Source organism: Stigmatopora argus, chromosome 11 (assembly GCF_051989625.1).
Source record: "Stigmatopora argus isolate UIUO_Sarg chromosome 11, RoL_Sarg_1.0, whole genome shotgun sequence".
NCBI lineage: Eukaryota > Metazoa > Chordata > Actinopteri > Syngnathiformes > Syngnathidae > Stigmatopora > Stigmatopora argus.
The window spans coordinates 7,536,223-7,559,931 of record NC_135397.1 but is presented as its reverse complement, the minus strand read 5'-3'; the positions used below and the strand labels follow the sequence as shown (position 1 = coordinate 7,559,931).

The following is a 23,709-nucleotide window of genomic DNA, read 5'->3' as shown; positions in this document are numbered from 1 at the left end:
ATGGGAATTAAAATTAATCTGTCATCGTTTGAAATTGTTTTTAATCGTTCTAAACGGGTAGGATTTTTTGTTATGGGTCATCAAAATAATTCTTGTATATCATTCTGTACAGTTGTTTTTAATAAAAGAAGTATAAAGCAGCATTCTAGTTTGCAAAAAATGACTAACATAACAACAAAAGGCAAACACAGCATTATATTATGCAAAAATAGAAAAAAAACCTAGAAAATATTCTTCATGCATGCCATCTTTAAACAGATGATTGAGTTTTTGCTCAAACTGGCCAAAAACCTTGACGGAACCTCCATGTAAACTTGACATTACGCAATAACAGTTTGCATTGGTACCTACAACACGTGCAGAAAGGCCAGTCTGAATAGGGTTTAAGGCTAGGAGAGAACTTGAGCTTCACCGTGTAACCTTTGGAGTGGAAAAGGCATCTTCAGCCCGGTGGCGCCCTCCAGGAGGACCGGAGCGAGCCGCAGCAAGTCTCTGACCGGGATTCCCAACCGTTTGCTGCTGGTCATTAAGACGCCGAGCGAAGTGCAGCCTGCCAGGGGCACAAAATATCATTTATAAAAAGGGAAGTAAATGCCAAGAGATGTCCAATCCATTTTAAGTGGGAGGGATCGCAGCGAATGACTGACGCCACCTTCCCACTTCAAATGGATTGGACATCAACTAGTAAAACTTTTTAATTCCTTTTTAAGAGTCACATTATTGGCCGTTTTTCATCGTCAGAGGGACTGAAACAATGCTTTAAGGTGCCACAAGATAGCGCCAAATTGGTAATAATTGGTCATTTAAGAAAGTATTGGTTGAAGCAGGGGTGCCTATTACATAGATGACAATCTATCGGTAAATCGTCAATTTCCTTAGCTAGGCTCTAATGAATTTGGTAAGCTTTAGCGTGAATCGAGAGTGGATTTTCACCCCCGTTCCCTGCCGCCTGCATGCATGTTGATAGTCTAATACGATGTATGTCATCACATAATTACTGAGCTTTGTCAGTAGCCTGTAAAAAAAAACAGATAGATCATGGAAGGTTAAGTCCTTGAAAAGTAGATCTTCGAGCAAAAAAGTTTCAACACCCCCACAATAAGTCAAGTATGAGTCCTTTCCACCAATGTGGTATGTTAGAAGTGCAATCAGTGGATTGCAGTCAGGTGCTTATTGTTTCAGCACAACTACCGTTGGTTAAATTGTCTGAGAAACAAAGAGCTGCACCTGCAGCTCTATTTGGGTTGATTTTTTTTTACCTTGCAGATGCATGAGTTTATTCCTGAGGCACGGGACAGAGCGGTAGATCACAGCACCGGCTAATATGGGAGAGCCAGAACCACCAGAGAGGGTCTTGCCACCAATGTAGGACCTCAGCGCTGAGCTGTTGTCTAGAGGATAAATTCACATTAAAATGTTTTCCACTGAATCCCACTTATTTGAAACTAGAGGCGGAGCACTCTGAGAAAACAGACTTCCGCTTAAGCAGCAAAATTCAAAGAATCGCCATATTTGGTAGAGTGGACAATCTATCGTTGCACCCAATGTTCCCTCTAATTTTTTGTTTGTCTGAGCAGAAAGACAACCTCCCTGAGCACACTGAGTACTAGTGTGAGCAACATCATCATTGCTCTCTATGGGCACACACCAGTATCACACCTGCCATAAGCAGGTGCATGTCTACTACACATAAATTATTTAGTAATAATAAAATGTAATGATTAATATCTATGAATGGGCGGCCCGGCGGATGAGTGGTTCGCGCGTCGGCCTCACAGCAAAAAAAAAAAGGGATTTTATTTTATGCGCTCCATATGATTTGCTGTGCGCAGAGAAGACGAGAGTAGTGCGCAATTGCGCACACGCGCAGCTTAGAGGGAACATTGGTTGCACCCACGCTACAAAATGTCAACACTCTTCTTTTTGTATCACCTATTCTGTGGATCTAAGTGAAATAGGCTAATCCTTTATGAAATAATTCCTTTTTTTTACCTCTATGACCTTTGACCTCATTGTCCCCCAAATTTAATCAACTCAGTTTCATATCACATACATATCCTGCAAGTGTGATACTAATCCCTCTATTCTATTCTTAAATTACTCTCTTGAGTATGAACATGTTTCTGACCACTGTGACCTTTGACCTCATTACCCCAAAATGTAATCACCCCTACTAGCGGTCTAGAGGTCATGATATTGGCTTTCATCAATCCCGACACCAAACATTTCACCTTTGAGCCAGGAATCCAGCGCCACATCCACCTTATTTTTCATCACGGGTAAAAACTCAGAGGAGAGCATCGCGCCGCAGATGTCAGCGGAACGTCTCAGGGTCCCGTCCCAAAGGTCCACCACGAGACGCATCTGCCACAGGGCGAAGGTGTGCTGCAGTTCACCGCGACACAGCGCGCCAACAGCCTAAGTAAACAAGATCTTGTTAAGAGGCGCGCGATTGACGCCGCACCGGATGCGTCGACGGACTTACCTGTTCGATGGCCACGTACGTGGGCAGCATTTCTGGGCATTCCTTTGTCACGCACTCGTATAACATGGCCGAGAATAATGCCACCGTCTCCTCCCTCTGTTAGATATTTATAATAGATTGGATGTCCACGGCACTAAAACCTGTTGGTGAAAGACAGACTCACCTGATCCATTCCATTCGACGTCTTGCAGAAGGACTCGGCGAAAGACAGCAGGGTGGGTTCAGAGGTGAAGGTGGAGATGTCCTCCACCTGTGTGCACACATCCGTAAAATTAGTACCATTTTGATTTTACTACCGCTGAAAGCAAAACCAAAAAGAAAAGACAAAAAAGAAAGTGTGGTGCGTTTAGAATAGCGCTGCCACTAATTAATTGGACATGGTTGACCGAAAAAATGGTCCAAATCCTCTATACAGTGGTACCTTGACCCACGATCAGCTCTACCTACGACATGCTCGAGGTAAGATGAAAAATTTGATCGGATAACTCGCCCTAGATACGATCAAAATTTCGAGATGCGACCAAGCCAGGTGGCCATGACATAAGAGGCTGTTTATCATTGTAGCGCACCGTCTTTGTTTGCCGCATCTCTTTCGTGTATAACAGATATCTACGAGCACTGAACGATTTATTCAGACTAGTTTCTCCTACGCATCGACCAGGAAACGCACAATGCGCATGCGCGGGAAAAAAGAGGGCTTTCTGGGTAATGAAGTATACTCGTGCACACAACACCGATAGGCAATGGCACCCTTTCTCAGAATAAAACTTCATTACCCACAATCAATACGTGGGTAGGCTGTTATTCCTTCCTTAGCCTGTTAGCTCCCGCGATTGCTCATTCAAGACTACTTCTCGTTGGCAAGTGGTCGTGCGTTATCCTATTGTGAGGACATTTGTATGCATCATTTTCGGAATATTTTGAAGGGAATACAACAGCAAACATCCCATCGATAGCGAACGTGAGGGTGGAGGCGTGGCAAACAGCTAACCCGCCCAGAACAAAGGTTAAAAAAAAATTTAAAAAATAGAATTCAGTTTTGTGTAAAGTTACATTAAACGTATGTTTGAGTGTGTCTGTATATATTAATCCAAGTTAATTTAAATTTGTTTGTTCGTTTACGAGTGCGTTGTTGCCGTGGATAACGTCCCCCCGAACACCCCCAACCCCCCCCCGCCTCTGTGTATGTCGCTGTCTCTACCCTACGCGAAATGCGTCTAATTTTACTTCTATTAAACACATTTTATTACTATTAAACCACTTATGTGTTACTTTGTTAATAGATGGTGAATTAGAAGAAATAAAACATTTTTTCCAATCCAATATCCTGTTTTTGGTGTTTTTTCAGAGGGTTGGAACCAATTAATTTGTTTTTAGTTCATTTAAATGGGAAACGTCCCCTCGAGTTTCGAAAAGCTCGACATACGATCTCAGTCCTGGAACGGACTAAGATCGTATGTCGAGGTACCACTGTATTTCAATAGCATTCATCATCCAACTTTCATCAGCTCCATTAGTTAAGCCAGTTAAGAATGAGGAAATCATGAAAACAATTATTTTTCACAGCCTTACAATCAGTTACAATTTTTCCAAATTGGTAAAAAAGAACATGTTTTGAAAATACAACCTTTTCTATCATATTTTGACTTATTTACCTTGAAGGCTCTGATTCCAGGGTTGCGTTGCTTGACAGCAGAGGCCAGCAAGCTCTTCCAGCCCTGAGGGTCATCCTTGTATGGCAACTGTCCTGCACGGAGTTTCACATACAAAACACCGTTCCTAGAGAGGATGGACCTGATCACCGGCCGGGAGAGACAAGCTGTCCTTTAAAATGTGTCTGGTCAAAAAAAACTTCAAATCCGTATTCTCACATGAGGTGTTGAACGTCTTTGATCAGATCGATGGACAGCTCCCAGTATCGAGGACCCTTCACTCGAACCTGCCAGAGAGAGCATCAGAGAAGGTATGGACGCAATGCTAAATGGTGTTTCCGGTAGTGGAAAATTCCTTTTGTTTTTACCCGTTTGAGAAGGTTCAGTTCAGGCAGCATGGTAGGCGCCACCAGCTCGACTGTAGTCTCATCATACCACTCAGTTTTCTGCCACGAGAGACAAATAAGTGTTTTAACTGGTCGCCAAACCGAACAACCCCCAGAGTACATTGCAGTGTTATTGTATGCCACGGAAAACTATAAGCATGACAACTAGTGCTGATATGAGCCATTTTATATCAACATATAATGGAACAAATTGTGGTTGTCTGTGTGGATATGTATTGCTATTTTTACTTGTCTTAGATGCATTACTCACAAATGGCTGCCAAGGGAATCCAATAAGCGTACTATTGAGTGGCGATAGGGCGTGACCGGACGTTTGGTCGCCCGGACGTTTGGTCGCCCGGACGTTTGGTCGCCCGGACGTTTGGTCGCCCGGACGTTTGGTCGCCCGGACGTTTGGTCGCCCCGGACGTTTGGTCGCCCGGACGTTTGGTCGCCCGGACGTTTGGTCGCCCGGACGTTTGGTCGCCCGGACGTTTGGTCGCCCGGACGTTTGGTCGCCCGGACGTTTGGTCGCCCGGACGTTTGGTCGCCCGGACGTTTGGTCGCCCGGGTGAATTTAATTTTGAGAGCTGGTTTCAACAGTATATATTTAGATATTAAACTCTCTCTCTCATGAATATAATTTTGAGAGCGGGTTTCAACAGTAGATATTTAGATATTAAACTCTCTCTCTCATGAATATAATTTTGAGAGCTGGTTTCAACAGTAAACTCTCTGTCATGTTGTCAAACGTCCGGCAACCAAACGTCCGGCGACCAAACGTCCGAGTACGGCGATAGGGACATCCTGACGCCGATTGGTAGTATTGCTACGGCATAAGGAATCAATAAATGTAGCAAGTCAGCACATATTAGATGCCTTTTGTCGATCCAAAATGCGCATGGCAGAAATGTGAGATTCATAACTTAAATATTTTTTGCTGAATGTGTTTGAATGGATATCTGTATCGTTTCTGAAAATGTCAACTTCAGAAACAATTCTACAAACCATTTGAATAGGGATTCATTTCTTTCTCAATTGAAACAGCAGTTTAGTAGGTGAAGTGAAACTCAGACATGAAGAAGTGCATGGAACCACAGGGAGGAAGTAGATACAATGACATAGTAAAACCGAATCTAAGACTCTCTGTAACCTTATAAGTGACATCCAGGAGAGCGTAGCAAGGCTTGAGAGAATCCACGTCCACCGGCACGAGCAGGCGGGTCTCGGCCGCCAGCACGGTGAGGTGTCGCAGGGCCTGGAGGTGATAGCTGCACGGACATATAATGAAAGATTTGAAGAGGAAGGAAAAATATATTATGTAACAGTGTAGTCATCTTACCGGTTGTCTGTACTATGAGAGGGGAAGTGTGGATAGAGCGCGCACAAGAGGGCGGCAATAGCTGAGTTGGAGGTGCTCAAGGTGAACCTGTTGGTTAGAAAAATAAAATAGATCCTAAACATAAGGCTTTTTATTCACTACAATATTTAAAATGGCAATGTGAAAGTGTACAAATTCTATTTTAAGTATGCTGTTTCGATAATAACTCTTGGCGTCACGGGCCACCAGCCAGCCTCTCCACCTTAATAGGTAGTGCCGTTCTAAGTGTGTACTTTGCCTCAAGGAGCCATTATTATTATTATTAAAAGAAGAGCGGGGGAAAGGATGGGTCAAGTAATAAAGGGCACTCACATACAAGGTGATAAATGAATGCCGACCAAAAACTATAGTCTAGGATTACTTTTAATCCTAATTTTGACAAGGAATGCCAGAATATAAATGAATTGGCAGTCATTGATGGGGCCGACCTCCAATACATTTTGACTTGAGTACTGGAAATGTTCATTCGGGCTCTACCAGTCAAAATGGATTGGACGTCTAGTGCCGTCAGTGAAAGTGAAACACGAACATTGGCCATTAATCTTCACCGTTTAAATCACATGTGTCAAAGTGGCGGCCTGGGGGCCAAATCTGGCCCGCCGCATCATTTTGTGTGGCCCGGGAAAGTAAATCATGAGTGGCGACTTTCTGTTTTAGGATCAAATTAAAATGAAGAGTATAGATGTAGATTAAATTTCCTGATTTTCCCCCTTTTAAATCAATAATTGTAATTTTTTTAATCATTTTTTTCTGTGTTTTTGGTTCAAAAATCATTTTGTAAAATCTAAAAATATATAAAAAAGCTAAAATAAACATTGTTTTAGATCTATAAAAAAAACTGAATATTCAGGGATTTTAATCCAGTTATTTTAATCCATTATTTAAAAAAAGTAATCTAAATATTATATCTAAAATGGTCCGGCCCACGTGAAATCAAGTTGACGTTAAAGCGGCCTGCGAACCAACCCGAGTCTGATACGCCTGGTTTAAATGAATTGAATTGCATTGTATAGGAGATTCAGATGTTGGCTCTGGCAATTGATTGAATGGAGGTAAACTCATCCTAAGTAAGTCCTCTAAAACAACAGAAAAAAATGCAGTGGATGCTATGATTCTTTTATAAAATCAATTTAGAACTGTGCTGAACATTTTCAGTCCCCATTCCTTAAGCTCTATTGGAATTTTATGTGCTCGTGTGTCATTGCGTCACCTTCCCCCTCCCAGGAAAAGCATGCCCAGCGCCATGTGATGAGCCATGTGGAAGCCGTAGTTCATCTCGCCGCCGGTGCGGTAGTGTAGGAAGCGGCAGAGCTGCAGCACTTTCAAGTTGCCCGTGCCGGCCATCACCATGGACATGGACAGGAGAATCATGGACAGTGCTGTCTGCATGTTGTAGGAACCCGGCTCCTGTAGGAACCATTTGTGGACAGCAAATGATAAGGTCACTTAGTGCTGTCTGATATGACCACTAAAACCATAAAAAACATTATGGCCTATCTCTGCCGACTGTACCCGACTAATGCATGCAAGACAATTGAAAAAAGCAACACAGATAATCCAAAGACAACACAATTTGTTCCAATATCAATATGAATGAGCTAATTATTAATGATGATATACAGCAGTGCCAAAACCAATCACAAGGATTAGTAGATTATTACAATTGAGCAAAACTTTGTATGCTCCTATCATAAATTACACTGGAAGTTGCAGAACTACTTGATACATATAACATTCGTGGCAGGTCAGTTTAACGTGAATACAAAAAAAAGTGAGTGAGAGAGAAAATGTTGTTATTGTTGTACAACTTTTCACCAAATAATTGAAAATTATTTCATTATAATATAATACAGGAGTGGGGAAACTATTCCACAAAGGACCGGAGTGGGTGCGGGCTTTCGTTCCAACCTCTAAAGAGGAAACCTTTCCACAAATCTGGTATCTTAGAAGTGCAATCAGTTCATTGCAGTCAGGTGCTTCGTGTTTCACGGTTAAAGGTTCTGTGCTAGATCCGTTGGAACAAAAACCTGCACCCACAGCGGCCCCTGAGGACAGGTTTGCCCACCTCTGATATAATATATCCACATCATGATAGATTTTTTTTTTACATATCGCACAGCGCTAAAGTGAATACATATGGTATGTTAAGACTTACCACGGCGGCTGTACCGTATGAAGACATGACTTGCATGAAGCTCTTGGCAAACTCATTGAGGCAGTCGAAGGCATCCGAATTGGCAGAACCTGCAAAGCGAAGGCCGAGTGCCATGCACGCTCCGGCCGTGATGTAGTCTTGCACTTGGCTGAGAGAATGGAAAGAAGACCGGGCCAGTGTGGAGAACAAAAGGAGTAATCAACAGGGTAGACCACATTTCCCAAGTTACACAGAACACCAGTATCACACAGATTGATGTTTTTACAAGGAAACTCACATCCAAATCTCCATGTTGATGTTTTCTAGGGAGTCTATATCAGTCCCCCGCATGATCTGAATAAGAAAAACAAAACACACATCTAAAAAATCAATCCGAACAAAAAAATGGCCATCTTACCTTTTTCTCACCTGAGGTACGTTACTTTTGACCCACTCTTTTTTAGGTACGATGTCATCCCACATGATGATGCACCTTGCCAGCGTCTGGACAAAGCAACGAGAACGTCAAGGTTGAGTGTGCAAAATGTCTAAATTGATCTTAAGTAACACGAGACTAACTCTTAGAAGGAGAAATTCTGGTTTTATGAAATCCAGCAGGAACCAAGTGTCTGGAGGTTTCAGCCAGTCAGCTATTGACCTAGTGGAGCGTAAAATCTCAATAAGATTTCCCTTTAGTAGAAGTTCGTCTGCAAGATCAATCCCATTTCTCACCGGTTGTTTGTCTTTAGGTAGATCATGGCAAGGGCCAAAGTGGCCCCAGGACACGTCACATCTACGTTAATTGTGTCACCCTCCTGTAAACGTGAACACAACTCAGTCAGTTTGATGGTGCATTATTTGAGGATCACAAAATATCTCGAGCGATACTTACCTTGATCTGGTAACTGTGTCTCTCTCTGATGGCTCCGATTGGGGCCCTGCGGTGTCCCCCTACCATGTACTGATACAACTGCTCAGGAACATTGAGGTCACCCATCCCAATCAAGTTGCTTCCTTGCTGCAGGAGAGGAAGTAAATTAAGTACTGTCCTTTTCTAATAATAAACTGCAACATTTTTTCCTGCATCTTGTAGTCCGGTGCGTCTTATGCATGGATTTACTTACTCCAAGGCAGACCATTCCGAGAGCTAATCCTGCAGCTAGGGAGTACGACTCCCTGTCTGTGCAGTATTCCATCTCTGGACCTGGAGGCCGCCCTGAAATAAAGGCCCACAGGGGTCCACACAATCATTTACATAGTTATACTTAATCACATGTTAAGAAAATTAGCACTTGGTTGCTCACCTATCTCAGAGAGGAGAACCTCAGCCATGTGTCTGTGTCCTGTTCCCTGGTACACAAGACCGATGCCAATTACAGAAGCAACCTGTAAACATGAAGCAAAAGTGTTTTTTTTTAATCTGAATAAGATAGACGGCAATAGACGTCCAATCCGTTTGGAAAGGAGGGCTGTCAGCGATTGAACAAGGGATGCCATCCCTCCCTGTCCAAATGGATTGGACATCTACTGCAGTCAATGGCACGAGAATATGATCATTCAATGATGTCCCAGATGTCCCAGTTAAAATCGATTTTAAGTAGTATACTGCTGTTAATGTAGCGAATGAGTTAATGCCTGCCAATCCTACTTGAATGTTGTGTGGAACATCTAACTCAGTGGAGGTAGGAGGTAGCAAGGCTGGAATGTGTATGCTGAGCAGGCTGGTGGTCGTCATGTCCATCGTGCCCAGTCGGGCTGCGGCCACGCCGATTAGAAGCCCGATGCTGGTCATCTCGTGGCCCTGGCAAAGACAGAATGAAGTTGAGCTACAGCCTTTTCCGTTTACATGTCCGTCTACCTTTGCAAGGTAGTCGTGTATGTTGAGTGTCCCCAGCTTGGTGAGGTGCCCGTTGAGGCCAAGTGCCATGAGGAAGCCAGCGTGCTCGTTGGCCAACTCTTGGTTCTTGTTTTTGTTGTAAATGATCCAAGCCGAGTCCACCTGACATATAAGCCACACATAAACAGAGATTGGATTGATTTCTTCGTTTTTTTGCGCACACATCAGGAAGAACACCTACTCACCTGCGAGGCAGGTGCAATCTTAAGTCCAGCAGCCACGCCGTTGTGGAAGCTAGGCCAGCTTGTCATGTTTGCGGGTACATCAATGTTGCCGCTGTTCAGGTCCACCATAGCATTCCTGGGTGGTGCACGACCTGGGCCACAACAAGAAAAATAACACTCTACAAATAATACATAAGAAGAACATAACTTAATGAATAATTAATTGCAGTGCATTAATATTAGTATGCGAGTACTGTAATATTGTCTGTCTACATGTCTTTCTGCATCATTTTTGCTAAGAAATGCTAAAAGCATGATGGCACTGGTATAATATCGGGACTACACTAATTGAGAGAGTGGCTTCAACTCAATGAAAGGCAAAATTAGGCTGTCATTTTAAATACCTACTCGTCATGTTTTGTTTATTTCCGTACCTGTTAGATTAAGTTTAGGAATGGGTAAAAGTTCTGTAGGAACAGGCTGGTAGGAAAACATTGTGAAGAGCCCTCTTCCTACTGGAAGCGACATGGTTCTTTGACACAGTTGCAGGAGTCTGAAATGAATAGAAGATGAAAAGGGTATCAAAATTGCTAAAATTAAATTGTCCTTCCTTTTTTTTCAGGACACATGCAAAAAAAAGACTTACTTGTTCTCCTTCTCCTCGATGTACTCATGGTCAGAGACCTCTGGAAGCTGGACGACGCTGACCCGGACTGGCTTGGAGCTCTGCAGTAGCCTCCGGACCTCCTGGACTCTCAGATCATGGCTCCAGATCAGTTCTGTGACCTACCGCGTGCATGAGATGAGGAAATTGACTCGAACATCACTATATACTACAAAAAAAAATAAAGGAGTACCTCCTGGATGATATCCGACATGCCGTCCTCCTCCTCTTCGTCGGCTTCGGTGGTCGCGGGAGGCTCCAAAGATAAGCTGGAACCTACAGACTGTACACGTACACAAGAATATGAAGTAGCATGTTGACAACACTAATGCCAAACTGAAAAGGCATTTCCACTCACAGATTTGCTTTTCGCCGGGTTGGTGTTGTGTGCTTGTCTCGTCCGGTCCTGCCGGCCAATCAGGAGGCAAACCTCCTCCGACCAATCGGCGCATGGCTGCTTACGGCAGTGGTAGATGGCCTCTCGGATGGGCAGAGCCACACCAAATGGGACGGTCTCCAGGTCCTTTAGGGTGAACCCTGAATAACACAATCCAAAATGAAAATAAGCCATAATATGCAACACCGACAAAAATGATTACCTTGAGAAGCCAGCCAGACAACAAGCTGCTCGGCTAAACTCTCACTGCAGGACTTGACTTGGTCCACACTTGCATTTCTACAATAAAAACAACATCTAATAAGTCGGCGAGTAACACATCACTTTTTTAGAGACGCAAACGGACCGAAGATGTAAAGTGTGGTCAACATTTTACAAGGCACTTTTATTTCAACTCACAGGCTGTCATTGACGGCACAATCAATCAAATTTCAATTGGGAGGGGCAAATGAAAATTGGAAGTTTCGCCTTTAATTTTAACATATGAATTCATTGGCTTGCATTGAAAGCTCTAGAAGTCCAATCATTCGAAGTGGGAGAATGGCAGTGAATAAACTTGGACGTCTACTAGTGATACTCATTTGAATTCATAGCAGAAGGTGAAAAAGAGTCATTGTCAGCAGCGCGGAAAGTTTCACATGGTGGCTTTTTTTTTCATAACACAATGAGGTTGTTTACCTTCCAAACTGCTTCTCATTGGTCTTCTGACCTGAGGAAGAAAAGAGAGAAAGAGCTCAATAGTCTCAAATTAAAAACCTGGACATGCAAATTACTCTTTCAATGCTCTATTGTTCCCATGTTGAGAGACGATGACATTTGCGTGAACAAAAATAAAAGACTGGATGCTATCACACCATGCACAAACAGCAATTTTGAACACTCCATCAAATATTTGTAGGGAGCCGTCTTCATCCTGGTCTCTTTTACAAAGCAAACTCAAGTGTCAATCACCTTTATATTTGCTTTCTGAACCATTGTAGGCCAGCTAATAAGGCGGCTGTGTCAATAGAACACACGTATTTGACCTGTTTGCTCACAGAGCGCATACTGACCGGCAGAAAGCTTCATCAGGTACTCTGAAACATTGGATGTAGTCGCATTGTTGTCCCCACCAATGTAGAGAGCGTAACTCTTTATAAGAAGACATGAAAGAAAAGAAGTCTTACTTAGAATATGGATTTACTTTCTAGGATAACATTTTATCTAAAAAAAATGATCAAATGCCTTGAAAAGTATTATTTCAGTAGGATAATAGTCATGTTTCGAGGAATTTGTACTCCTTCCATTGGCAGATTTTTTTGTACTTCTTTTAAAGAAACAGTAACTCGTTCAAAAAATAATAAAAGAGTAAATATGTATTCTCTGAATACTTTAGAATTAATGATCGCTGCTAGACTTGCCAGTGAAAAGGGAAGAAACCTAATCACTCAACAAAACAAAAATGGAAAAGCAAGACTATTTCACATTCATAATGGAGAAGGCTTTGTTCTTGGGTTCTCTGGATGAATCAACAGTTGAACCTGTTTACTACACTGGCAAATTACAGCATGTGACCTTTTTCTACGAATAAAAAGAGATAATTGCTCATCATATAACAAAACGCACACGGGGAACTCTTTACCCTCACATACTAAAAGTCAGAGCAAGTATACATGGATCCATTTTGAGCACACGTACAAGAGTTAGCAGCCGGACCCGGTGGCAGATGCCAGGCAGATAAGGGAAAGGCGCGACCTTCTCCCTTCGAAGACAGCTACTGAGCCAACTGAAGATGCAAGGGGGCTCCGCCCGCAGGAAGGATGGATATTGCATCTGGCCAATTAGAGCTGAGAACATTAAAAAAAGGAAACTGGGCATATTCTGCTTATCCAAAAACACAACTTTTACGTTATGAAGTCTTACACTGGTCAATGTAGCAGCTTTCGGTGAATCTGCTCATTAACGAGGGGTAGTCTCTCCAGTATAGATCAAGATAGTCCACCAAATGGAGGTCTCTGCAAATATTTTTTTTCAAAAATATATTTTTTAAAAAGAACACGAAGAGAAAAGAACTACATGTGCAAATAAAGTACATGCCTGTTTAAAGCCAGGACAAAAGGTCAGTTCTGCTCTTTCCGTGACATTCCGCTTTGTTGTGGAGTGGTAATTAAACGTATGAGTCATAAGCGTTCTATTTTTAACTTCATATGATCAATAGTTTTTCATTTGGCACAGACAGTTTCTGTGTCCAAAAGGGACAAGATTAATTCATTTCAAAACCAGAAACGTAAAAAAAAACAATTATATTTTTAATAGCAGGTTGCATGTACGTTGACTTTATAGACACTGAACACAAGTTGTTTCCTCCAAAAGTCCACGTGCTATCGGGCCACTTCAGCATGTCACATGACAAGAATCAAACGTCGGGGGTGGTGACAATGACCAAAAACGTGGCGTGGGAAGTTAAAGCGTGTTTCTGTGTGAATAGGTCACCGCTGGTTTCACCACGGGAAACTCAGTCACAAAACAACCGTCACATTTTATTAGGCATTGTGACTGCGCAATTGACCAACATTTGCTCTGAAGTACTATGGCAAATGAAGCATTCTGGGAATAGAGTTTGTAAAGTGCTTTTTGCTTTCAAGTGTTGCCGCGTGCTGATTGTGAACGCTGCCAACCACTCAATACCAATCAGGCTAAGATGAGAACCTAATTAGCGGAGGTGGACTCCCTGAATGTTCAAAATGAATAGGAGTCTCCGCTGCACAATGACCCTGAAAATTGCATCTCATTCAAATACACACAATGTGAAAATCCATTTTATCCTCTTCCAATTCAGTTAGGTATATATGGTCTCGAAGTGGCCTATGTTTATTAGTTTTCATTCTTTTCTCAAAATGATTCGTTTTAATTTCATTTTTCACAAATGTTGAATACTAGCATTTTGAAGTGTATAGATTGCTTCTGCCAATTGATGAGTGTCTTCAACCATTTAATGCGCAAATTACAATTTTCATTCTAAACCTTTTAGTGAACTTATTGGCTGCCATTGACGGAGCTAGACGTCCAATCTATTTTGACTCATTACCAAAAATAGTCACTTTTATTAACAATAACAATAACAACCGTGGTGGTTACCTGGCGAGCTGCTGCAACAGACACACCAAAGACGACGTGGCTCTCTCGCGGAGCAACTCGTTGAGCATGAGCTCCTGGTAGAGCAGGTGGAGAACGTAGAACAGAGCTGGAATATGCGTGAAAAGCGGCGCCGTGTTGTCCAAAGTCGGCGACGACTAAGAAATAAACATATGATTGGGAGTTGAACAATTCACAAACACCTCTCAAAATGTCATTGATGTTTCAGACTGGCTTACTGAAGATAAGTCTCCTGACTCCATGATGATGCTTCCGTTGAAAACACCAGAGTCTGCTGGCTTGCAGTGGGAAACCATCTGGCGGTGGTATTTAGACCTCAGCAAGTATTCCCAGTCCTAAACAGGAAGGTTTTCATTAGTTTATTATTCGGCATAATTTCTACAGAAATATATTATCATCGGTGGCCCAGTAGCCGAGTGGTTAGACCATTTGCCCCACAGTTCTGAGATTGAGGGTTCGATCCCAGTTCCAGACCTTCCTGTTGAGGAGTTCGCATGTTCTCCCCTGGCTTGCGTGGGTTTTCCCAGGGTACCCCAGTTTCCTCCCGCATCCCAAAAACATGCAGAGTAGGCTGGTTGTACACTAAATGCCCCTAGCTAATATGAGTGCGAGTGTAAATGGTTGTCTGTCTCCTCGTGCCCTGCGATTGGCTGGCCACTAATTCAGTGTGTCCATCGCCTGGTGCCCGTAGTTAGCCAGTATATGCTCCAGCACCCCCTCACAACCCTTGTGAGGATAAGCGGTACAGAAAATTAATATATTATCATCCTATGGTTCCCCGCTTTTACATTTAACAAACATATTTAGCGCATTGGAGGAACACGTGTACATAAAAACATTGAAAACACATTAGCTATAGAACACTAAATTGAAATTTTCTTTTATTTCTTTTTATTTCCTCATTTGAACTTCTTGGATTGGACAAATGAGTTGCCTATAAAGGGTAAACAACAGATCTTGGAAACAAAACGCTTCGTAGACAAGGTCAACGGGGTGCGATTTTCCTGTGACTCATGTCACATACATAGACGCACATAAAAGGACACACAGAAAATAGAGCCGCCCCTAGCTGATTGACATTTGAAACTTGTGTTCTTCTCTGGCGAGAACACAATGTTAACTGATAGACATTAAAACCAACTTTCACAATTTAAAAAAAGTGTATGATTAGTTACACACCTCATCAGAGCCTTCATCACATGGACGAGCTTTCTTGGCTGCAATCACCGGTGAGAGTGGCACTTCAAAATGCAGCTAGGAGATAAGCACAGGGCATTAGTGTCACTATTTAAAGTCAGAATGAGTTTGCCTCGGTTTTAATTGAACAAAAAAAAAAAGAAAACGGAACCCGGCTCACGTTTCTTGTCCAGGTCAAACGCTCTGTGTTGTAACCCATTAGCGACAGGAAACAAGTGACAAAATAGTTCCATTCACTATGGACACTAGTGCCACCCGGCGCGTTGTTGATGGTGTACCATTTGACCAAAACCTTCAAGCACAAGTATGACAATGAAAAAAATAAAAATAATCAAAATATTAGTCCATTGGAAAAATTCTTATCAATTCCATAACTGTAAACATTTGTTTAAAAGAAAAAAGATGATGTTCAAAAGTCTCCACAAACCTTCATTGCAGCTTCCTTAGGCAGGATGAACCTAATTGCCTGAAGACATTTCTTCACTAAATAAAAACAAAGTAAGAGTTATAAAAAGCAGTAAAATGGAGTAAACATTTGCACCCAGAAAACTATTTCATATCTGATATCAACTATTCCAGTACCATTAGTGATGTAGCCATACAATGAGGCTCTTAAAATCTAAATTAAATCTCTTTAAATTACTTGATCACATGTACTAGATGGCCAAACCGTTACAAATTGGCTGTCAGCGTCTAACGCTGACAATGCCAGTCAATGAGGTAAAATACAAGGAATTATCACTCATTGCCCACCCACAAAGAATTCAACGGTAGCAATAAAAATGTCTTCATTGGACATTCCCAATTGAAAAGGTCATTGGCGTAACAGGTGAATGCCGTTTCATTAAGCAAGATTGATTACTAAATAAGGGGAAGAGACGGCAAAAAAACGGATGCATACAAAGTGTATGTAGTTATTTGTTCACTTGGTGTGAAATTACTTCCATTTAGGATGTAACGATGTAACTTTCCATCAACATTTTGGTTTTATTATTTATTATTAAAAAAAATTAAAAAAACTTGTTCTTGCAATACATATTTTGGACAGCAGATGGGAATAAAATGGTCCATATCCATATCATGATAGATTTTTTTTCTATATCGCACAGCACAAATAACATATATATACGTATACCAATGTAGTTCAAATGTGCGCCTTAAGGCAGGAGTCTCCAACTCCGGTTATTGAGGGCCCCTATTTAGTCTGTCTTCCATGTCTCCCCCCACGAACACACCTGAATCAAATAATAATTTGTTGATGAGTTGATCAATTAACTCAGACTGGAGGTTTTGAATATATCGGGAATATTGGTCAGCTCGGTTAAGGATATGATCGTGATGTCTGCCGTGTGTCTGGTTTACATGATATCTAAGCCTTTAATTTACATTTATTAAATTAAAGTAGTAATATTTCTTTAAATGGTACTCAGATATTTCTATAAAAGTGCCTCTAATATAGCTGCATGCAAGTACGGATGCTTACCCAGCTCAGAGGTAGCAATGTTCGGGATGGAGATTCTAAGCAAGGTGCCGTTGCTTAATTCCTACAGAAACATACATTTTTTTTGTAATTCAATGTTTTAAATGCTTAAATTAACAGACAACACCAAATGTAAATGGCTGTACTGTACCTAAAAAGACGTTTTTCAGCGTATTTAAGCATTCCTGAATTTACATTTAACAAATATACATCAAAGAGCATTAGCATCACTAAAGCAATGGTTAAATACAACAAAAAATGGGACAATCCTAAAATAAAAACAAATTTGTAAACAAAGAGAATTTTTTTTAATTAAATAAAACAATTGAAATAAACAAAATACAGAAACAAGTGTATTTGAAAATGAAACAAATAAGAAGCTTATTATTATTATTATTATTGTTGTTGTTATTATTATTAATATAAGATTATTATTAAATTGCTCATTTAAAAAAAATCCATTCATTTCCTAAGATGCTTATCGTCACAAAGGGTACGTGAGGTTATTTTTAAGTTCAGATGATGCAGGGGGCAAACTTACCAATGTTATACGATTACTGACAGGGTCTCTCAAGGCGTTGATGTAAGGCAAGGCCTGCTGGAAGGCGTAGTCCTCCAGAAAAGAGCCTTCATGGTGCTTCATGTTAAGAATCCTCATCTCGCTCACTGGTGAGGGCATGGCAGTCTGGGTGAGGAAATCAGACCACACATTAAACACATACCATAAACATATTAAATCGATTCAGATTTTTTTCCCCTAATGTAGCTACAACCCACCTCGTCCAGTCTTTGCAAGTGCCTGTTGCTAGCATTAACAGGTGTGCTAACTTGCACTCCTGCTGTTGGCAAGGCAGACGGCGGCAAGAGGCCAGGCACAAACACCTTGCTGACCTGTAGGGGATAAAAGCAAGAATAAATACATTTTGCGTGTGAAAGAGAAATTCCATTGTGATTCATACCCGGGTGACCCCGGTGTAAAGAACAAGGCTGCCGCAGGCTTCGAGAACCAACATAGCGCCGATGTTCTGTAAGAAAGATCATTTAGTTTTGTGTAATTCGATTTTTTCACATATGATGTTGATGCACTCAAAAATGAGTCTTTCACCTGTAGAGGCTCGGCATCTTTGGCGGAGATGTTTGTTACAGAGGTGAAAATGAGTTGAGACATATCGTTGCTCTCCATAAATTTTACACATCTGAAGGGCCCACAATAAAAAAGGATTTCAGTGAGTGAAAAAAAAAAGCAGTAACAACAGTACTTGGCGTTCTGACCTGAGTTGCTGGTGCGACTCAACCAGGAAGCACAAGTAGCGGTTCTCGCAAAGGTCGGAGGTCAAGAACACTTTGGAAGCCTGGCTGCTCATCTGTCGGTCCAGGCTGGAAATCAACCAAATTGGTTAATCAAATATATTTTGAGGGGGTGAAAGAAGGAATGTTGTTCCGCACAGTGAAAATGGACTAATGTTTTGGAGATGCAAGTATTTTGTTTTGGCACTAGTAAAAAGTATGCAAGTACATTTATGAAAATGTATATTACAAACAATATACAATGAGATTTTACAAAATTATGAATTGCAAAAGTTCAATACATACAATCTACATTCATATGCTTTACATAAAAATAATTTTATATTTAATGATTTTTTTTTTTTTAACTACAGAATATGTTAAGAAATTTGGCATTATTCAATACTTTTACTTAAATATTGTAAAAATGTTTTGTTATTTTACTAATGTATACATTTTGTTCATGTCATCATTTTGGTTTTTTGAAATCCATTTCAGTCCAGCTCAAATATTTTAACTGTATTAAAGGAACTGCTCAATTAAAAGAGGACAAAAAAAGCTGCAGCAGACAAACATTTACACCACATCCGGTTTCCAACCTGTGGCAAGCGGCCGTCTCGCTCCACAGATGATCCATGCAGAGTTCAGGAATAATAGGTCCCATCCAGGTCTCATTGATGGTACTGTTGAGCGAATGTGCAGCGCCGTGGTGTGGGCCCACCGGCGACGACACGTGAAGGGACGTATTGAAGCGAGCCCCTCCCGATAAGGATGGAGCAGCCATTCCCGGAGAATGATCCCGACTGTGCGGAAAGAGGAGAATGCTGACTGTCTTGGTTGCCTACATTTTGGGGATCAATGAACTTACCTAAGATCGGCCATCTTGGATATGCCCGGGGAATGGATGCGGGATGGTATGGCTGGTGAGGACATTCTGCTTTGGTGGCTGTGCAGATTGTTGTAGTGAAGTGGAGAGTTGGCAGCAATGGCACCGCTAAAACAACATCAGCAAAGATGATTCCTTCACACATTGGTTGCCATTGACGTTTTTAAATTGAAGTGCTTTTGTGGTTTCAGGCTGTGAACACAACAGTGTTACAGCATTCTATAATTGCTCATTTAGCAACCGATATAGCGAGCATTTTTTTGTATTAAATTTGACTGGTGTGGTTTATAGTTGGGGATGTAGTTTAGTGCATCATTTGCAATACCTTGCTCCAACACTGGGATTAAACCGGGCAGCCTTGCTGCTGCACGGGGACTCCAGGTGAGAGTTGTTGCGCAGGTGCGACATCAAGACCCCTGTGGCCAGGAAGCCCAGTGGTTCACTGAAGGGCTCGCTTGGACCTCCAAGCACAGCACAGCGTTCCTGTTGGAGGTTAAATGAGTGGGTACCTGTTAGGGTTGTCAAAAGTATTGAAAAGTATTTAATATTTGTTTCCAAAACTATTGATGCTCATTTATTTGTTTCTGAAAAAGTAACATTTAAGTTTTATATTTATATGGAAGGGAAAATAGTATTGAGCATATTTTGAGTGTTGAGAATAACTGTAGTACTACGAGTAATGGTGCCTTCTGACATTCCCAATAGAAATATTCTAGTTGTGGGGCTAATAAAGGTCATCTTTCTCTATTTGGAGTGGCTACATGAGTGCGAACCTCCTGGGTGACCTTGCGCAGGCTCCACACCGAGTGTATTCCCTGATCGGTGTTGTAAGAAACCAGGATGGAGGGTCGACAGCAGGTGAAGACGATTTTCATGCTGGGATCGGAAATGTACTCCACGCGAGAGCCATCACCTGGGGGGCAAACAATAAATGACAAAACCCGACACAGTCCACTCATGAGTTTTACCTGTGGTTTTGCACACCCATGGCGCCACCTCATCTATTGGATGCAGCATGCTGAAGACGGTAGGAAGACACTCGCTTTGAAGGCACAAATGTTTTGGGGTTAGGACATGTCGATATGAAACAAGCATATTAATTTTTTGACTGCCATTGAGTGTGATAGACTTTGAATTCGAACTCAGTTTAGATTTTGTTTACAATTCACATTTCTAGATAAATTGTAGGGAAAAGACTAACAAATCATTAATAACACTAAATAGAAACCGATTCATCAACTAATCAGAAAAATTGGTTAGCAACTAACTATCAAAATAATGGTTTGTTATAGCCTTAGCATGTGCTAGCATTTACCCAGGGGATCTAAACTGTCCGTCAGCTGCTGTAATTTTGCGCTGTAGCAACAGCCCAAACTTAGTCGGCCAGACTTTGGACACCTAAGGAAGAGAAAAAAAAGTTTTTTATTTTATTTTATTTATTTATTTTAAATTGCATTTACATCAGATGAGGGTCTCACTTGGAATGGCAGAGGCGAGAGGAAATCCTTGCCGGTCACTGTGTGGATGTTGATGCATCCATTCTGCACGATGCACACAGTGCGCTCCACCGTATCATCTATGACAAACAACATGTACTATGTAGTTTAATTTTATTCACTTTGTATCATTTCTAGAGAAAGTTGTCAGATATGATGTAGTGCTGTAGGATATGAAGACAAATATCAGGAAAAACCATGTAAAACTTTCGATCAGATGTGAATAGGAAAGAATAAATGTAAAATGAACAGTAATAATAGATAATTAAACATATTTTTTCTGCTTTGGTGCACACTGGATAGTTTTAGGTTGCAGCACTCCTTGATGAATCATATCAATTCGTCCATATAATGAGCACTTTTTCCACGCATATCGCACAGCACTAACATGAAGACATGTTACCGTCTTTTTTGCTCTGAAGAACAGGAAAGTCACACCATAATGCCTGCAGATAGAAATACAAAAAATACCATGTTCTGTATATTGTCTCCTCTAATGAACATTGTCTTATATTTCCAAAAAACGGTAACCTGCTCTACTGGGCTGTCTACAGTGAAGGCTTTATAAACGTTGGAGCTTTGTCCCCGACTGCCACGGGTCCAGACTACCACGTTCCCGGCGACGTAAAGTTCCTCTTCAAACTCCACATCCTGCTCCAGAGACTGCACGTAGCCTTTCCTCAGCTGCCAACTTTCCTGTCAACCAAACATCCCACCTATGAATGACTAAATTCGCAGTTTAACCATCAGAGTCTTACCCTCTCTCTCTCTTGGAGGCTAACCTCCTGCAGGGAGCCGGCCAGGCCGGCGGCACAGTCCGACGACCAAAGCTCGGAGGCAGGCTGCAGCTCCCGTAGCTGTAGATTGAAGGCGTTGGGGTGGTTCCTGCAGTGATCACGGCCAAACGGGACAAACGGATGCAATTCCCCTGCGGCAATCATCGTGGCTGTCTCTTCATACACGACGTCCGACATGAGTCCCAGATATCAGCATTATTTCTGGGAAAATAATGACGTTTTATAAATACACAGTTCTTCTGACGTCAATTGATGTATGCAGTACATGAATGCATTGCAGTGCAGTATAGTGGTTTTTCCACCTGACGGTGGTGCAGCCAGTCTGGGTTCAATTCCCACTCGATGGCAATGTGATTGTGAGTGTGAGTGGTCGTCTGTCTGTCTGCCTATCCAACAGCTTACAGGCGACCAGTCTAGGGTGTAGTCTGCCTTATCTGTGACAGGGTCCAGCACCCCTTACGATGATGCACGGTATGGAAGACTATCTCAACAAAGACTATGCCTGTAATAACTAATTTATTGACCCTAATAAGGAGACTCGACAATCGTAAACGATGTCAGTTATTATCATTAGTTCTGCAAATCGACATGCTATGCATTGATTGAGGACAGGCGTTTTGACAGGTGAGCTATACAGGCGTAAATAGCCGGTGATGCGTTTACGAACCACAATGCCATGCTAACTTAGCTAACAGTAGCCGCTTAGTTTTAGTAAGTAGTCAGCGCGATCACCAACCTGATAATAACGAAGATTGTGGCTCTTATTGTGGAGTCCGTGTCCACCTGACCTATCAAGGTGCGGGTTGAATGCAAAGTAGAAAGATAGAATATAAAGAAAAACAGACAATTTCGACTAGCGGCAACTTTTCAATTGGCCGCCGACATGTTTGCTGTCTTGGTATTCATCCGCTTCCGCAAACTCCACGAATCGGAGCGTGGAGCGTGATTACGCCATCACTACAACTACACGCCTTCCTGAAAATAATAATAAATAAATAAAAAAGGGTTAATGAATATTAAAAACGAGCTATAACAATCTACAATTTTTTTTGTTAAATTAGTATGATACTTATACTTAAAAATGGCATTTGACTTCATAATCACCCATAGTGCAGTAATAACATATAATTAAATATGTTGTTTAATATCAATTTATAGTATTCTTAATTTTTTTGCTTCATATTTGGAAAATAGACACGGTGTTTCACTTCGGGAGGCTCGGAAAATATTTTTTGTTAATAATTATTTTCGAATACACTATTCATTTTTGAGGTTATTTAAAAAAAAACGTTATCTAATTATTGATATGAACTGGGAGCGTTGGCAGAAAATGAACAAATCGATTGGACGTTTACTAGTGATAAACTATTTTAATTTCACAGCAGAAGGATGAGATGTCCATGACTGGACGTCTATATCATGCATAATAGCCAGAAAAGAAAAATAAATAAATAATAAACTACATAGTTGCTCATATTTGACTTACTGAAATGATCACGCAATCAGAATGCATATTTTTTGTAAACAGCAAAACCCTCTGAGGTCGAGCATACTAAAATAACAATAAAGCATTATTATAGTCACCCTTAAAAATATATGTCTTGCTCAAAGTGACTGTCAAAATGTCATGTAGATGACAATCAGTGACACGCCTACACAACTGGATCTAACGTAAAATCATGTAAATATGTGTATTTGATCATAAGATGCTTATTGTGAAAATAAAATGATCACCCGCAGCTCTCTAGATGTGTGCATGTGTGGTTACATACAATACTATTGAATAGAAGTACTTGTCTCCCTAATCTATACCACTTACTTTACATGTGTACAGTATTCATCTTCTTGCAATCGTGACTATAGTCAAAAGGAGACTTAGTTTTTATTTTATTTTTTGTTTTGTTTTTATCCCATTACTGCAGTCCCGCCCCCATATTTTGTAAAGCCGCTAAATTGTTGTATAACGTGAAAACTTGGATGGCCCTAAGTCCTACACACGCTTCCATTCATTGCTCACTCAAAAAAAGCAAAACAGCACAAATTGCCCGTTTTCACGCATCTCCCGTTCAAAACATGGAAATTGACTCACATGCCACTTTTGCTCGCTGTAAATTAAGGTCATCCTGCCATAACGTTCATGTACTTTAGATTTCAGTATTAACAGGGCCCCATTTATATTTGACATACAGGGTGAAAAGCTCAAAATTGAATGTAGGCAAGTCTTCCAAAAAGCTAACGGACATCCTTCTACACTTCTTTTACCTCTACTCT

At 41.3% G+C, this 23,709-nt stretch overlaps 1 protein-coding gene across 1 annotated transcript; it reads right to left on the bottom strand.

The window, feature by feature from the left end:
- Positions 1-24: 24 nt before the first annotated feature.
- Positions 25-22,357, bottom strand: anapc1 (anaphase promoting complex subunit 1). Its single transcript, XM_077613671.1, has 53 exons — positions 22,175-22,357; positions 21,400-21,639; positions 21,173-21,337; positions 21,045-21,087; positions 20,624-20,721; positions 20,461-20,543; positions 20,114-20,187; positions 19,919-20,058; positions 19,471-19,628; positions 19,128-19,253; positions 18,859-19,062; positions 18,245-18,349; positions 18,078-18,168; positions 17,932-17,997; positions 17,750-17,863; positions 17,514-17,657; positions 16,976-17,036; positions 15,920-15,975; positions 15,653-15,784; positions 15,475-15,549; positions 14,514-14,630; positions 14,278-14,432; positions 13,063-13,154; positions 12,838-12,986; positions 12,213-12,291; positions 11,839-11,869; positions 11,363-11,439; positions 11,122-11,300; positions 10,957-11,046; positions 10,746-10,885; positions 10,534-10,652; positions 10,121-10,251; positions 9,897-10,037; positions 9,687-9,839; positions 9,343-9,424; positions 9,163-9,254; positions 8,931-9,056; positions 8,771-8,853; positions 8,618-8,696; positions 8,468-8,542; positions 8,337-8,392; positions 8,060-8,207; positions 7,115-7,311; positions 5,866-5,952; positions 5,677-5,794; positions 4,506-4,583; positions 4,357-4,424; positions 4,141-4,279; positions 2,649-2,735; positions 2,486-2,581; positions 2,232-2,418; positions 1,260-1,391; positions 25-550 (listed from the first exon to the last, which is right to left on the bottom strand). The coding sequence occupies exons 2-53, from the start codon at positions 21,613-21,615 to the stop codon at positions 390-392; spliced, it is 5,895 nt and encodes a 1,964-aa protein (XP_077469797.1). The 5' UTR covers positions 21,616-21,639; positions 22,175-22,357; the 3' UTR covers positions 25-389.
- Between the last annotated feature and the right edge of the window lie 1,352 nt (positions 22,358-23,709).

Bases quoted from the DNA above. Each gene is read 5' to 3' on its own strand.
- anapc1 (XM_077613671.1), bottom strand. From the start codon at position 21,615: ATGTCGGACGTCGTGTATGAAGAGACAGCCACGATGATTGCCGCAGGG. The intron at 18,169-18,244 runs GTCAGAACGCCA...TGGGCCCTTCAG, and splicing joins GAGTCGCACCAGCAACTCAG to ATGTGTAAAATTTATGGAGA. The intron at 15,976-16,975 runs GTAAGCATCCGT...GTTTTTATTTAG, and splicing joins CATTGCTACCTCTGAGCTGG to TGAAGAAATGTCTTCAGGCA.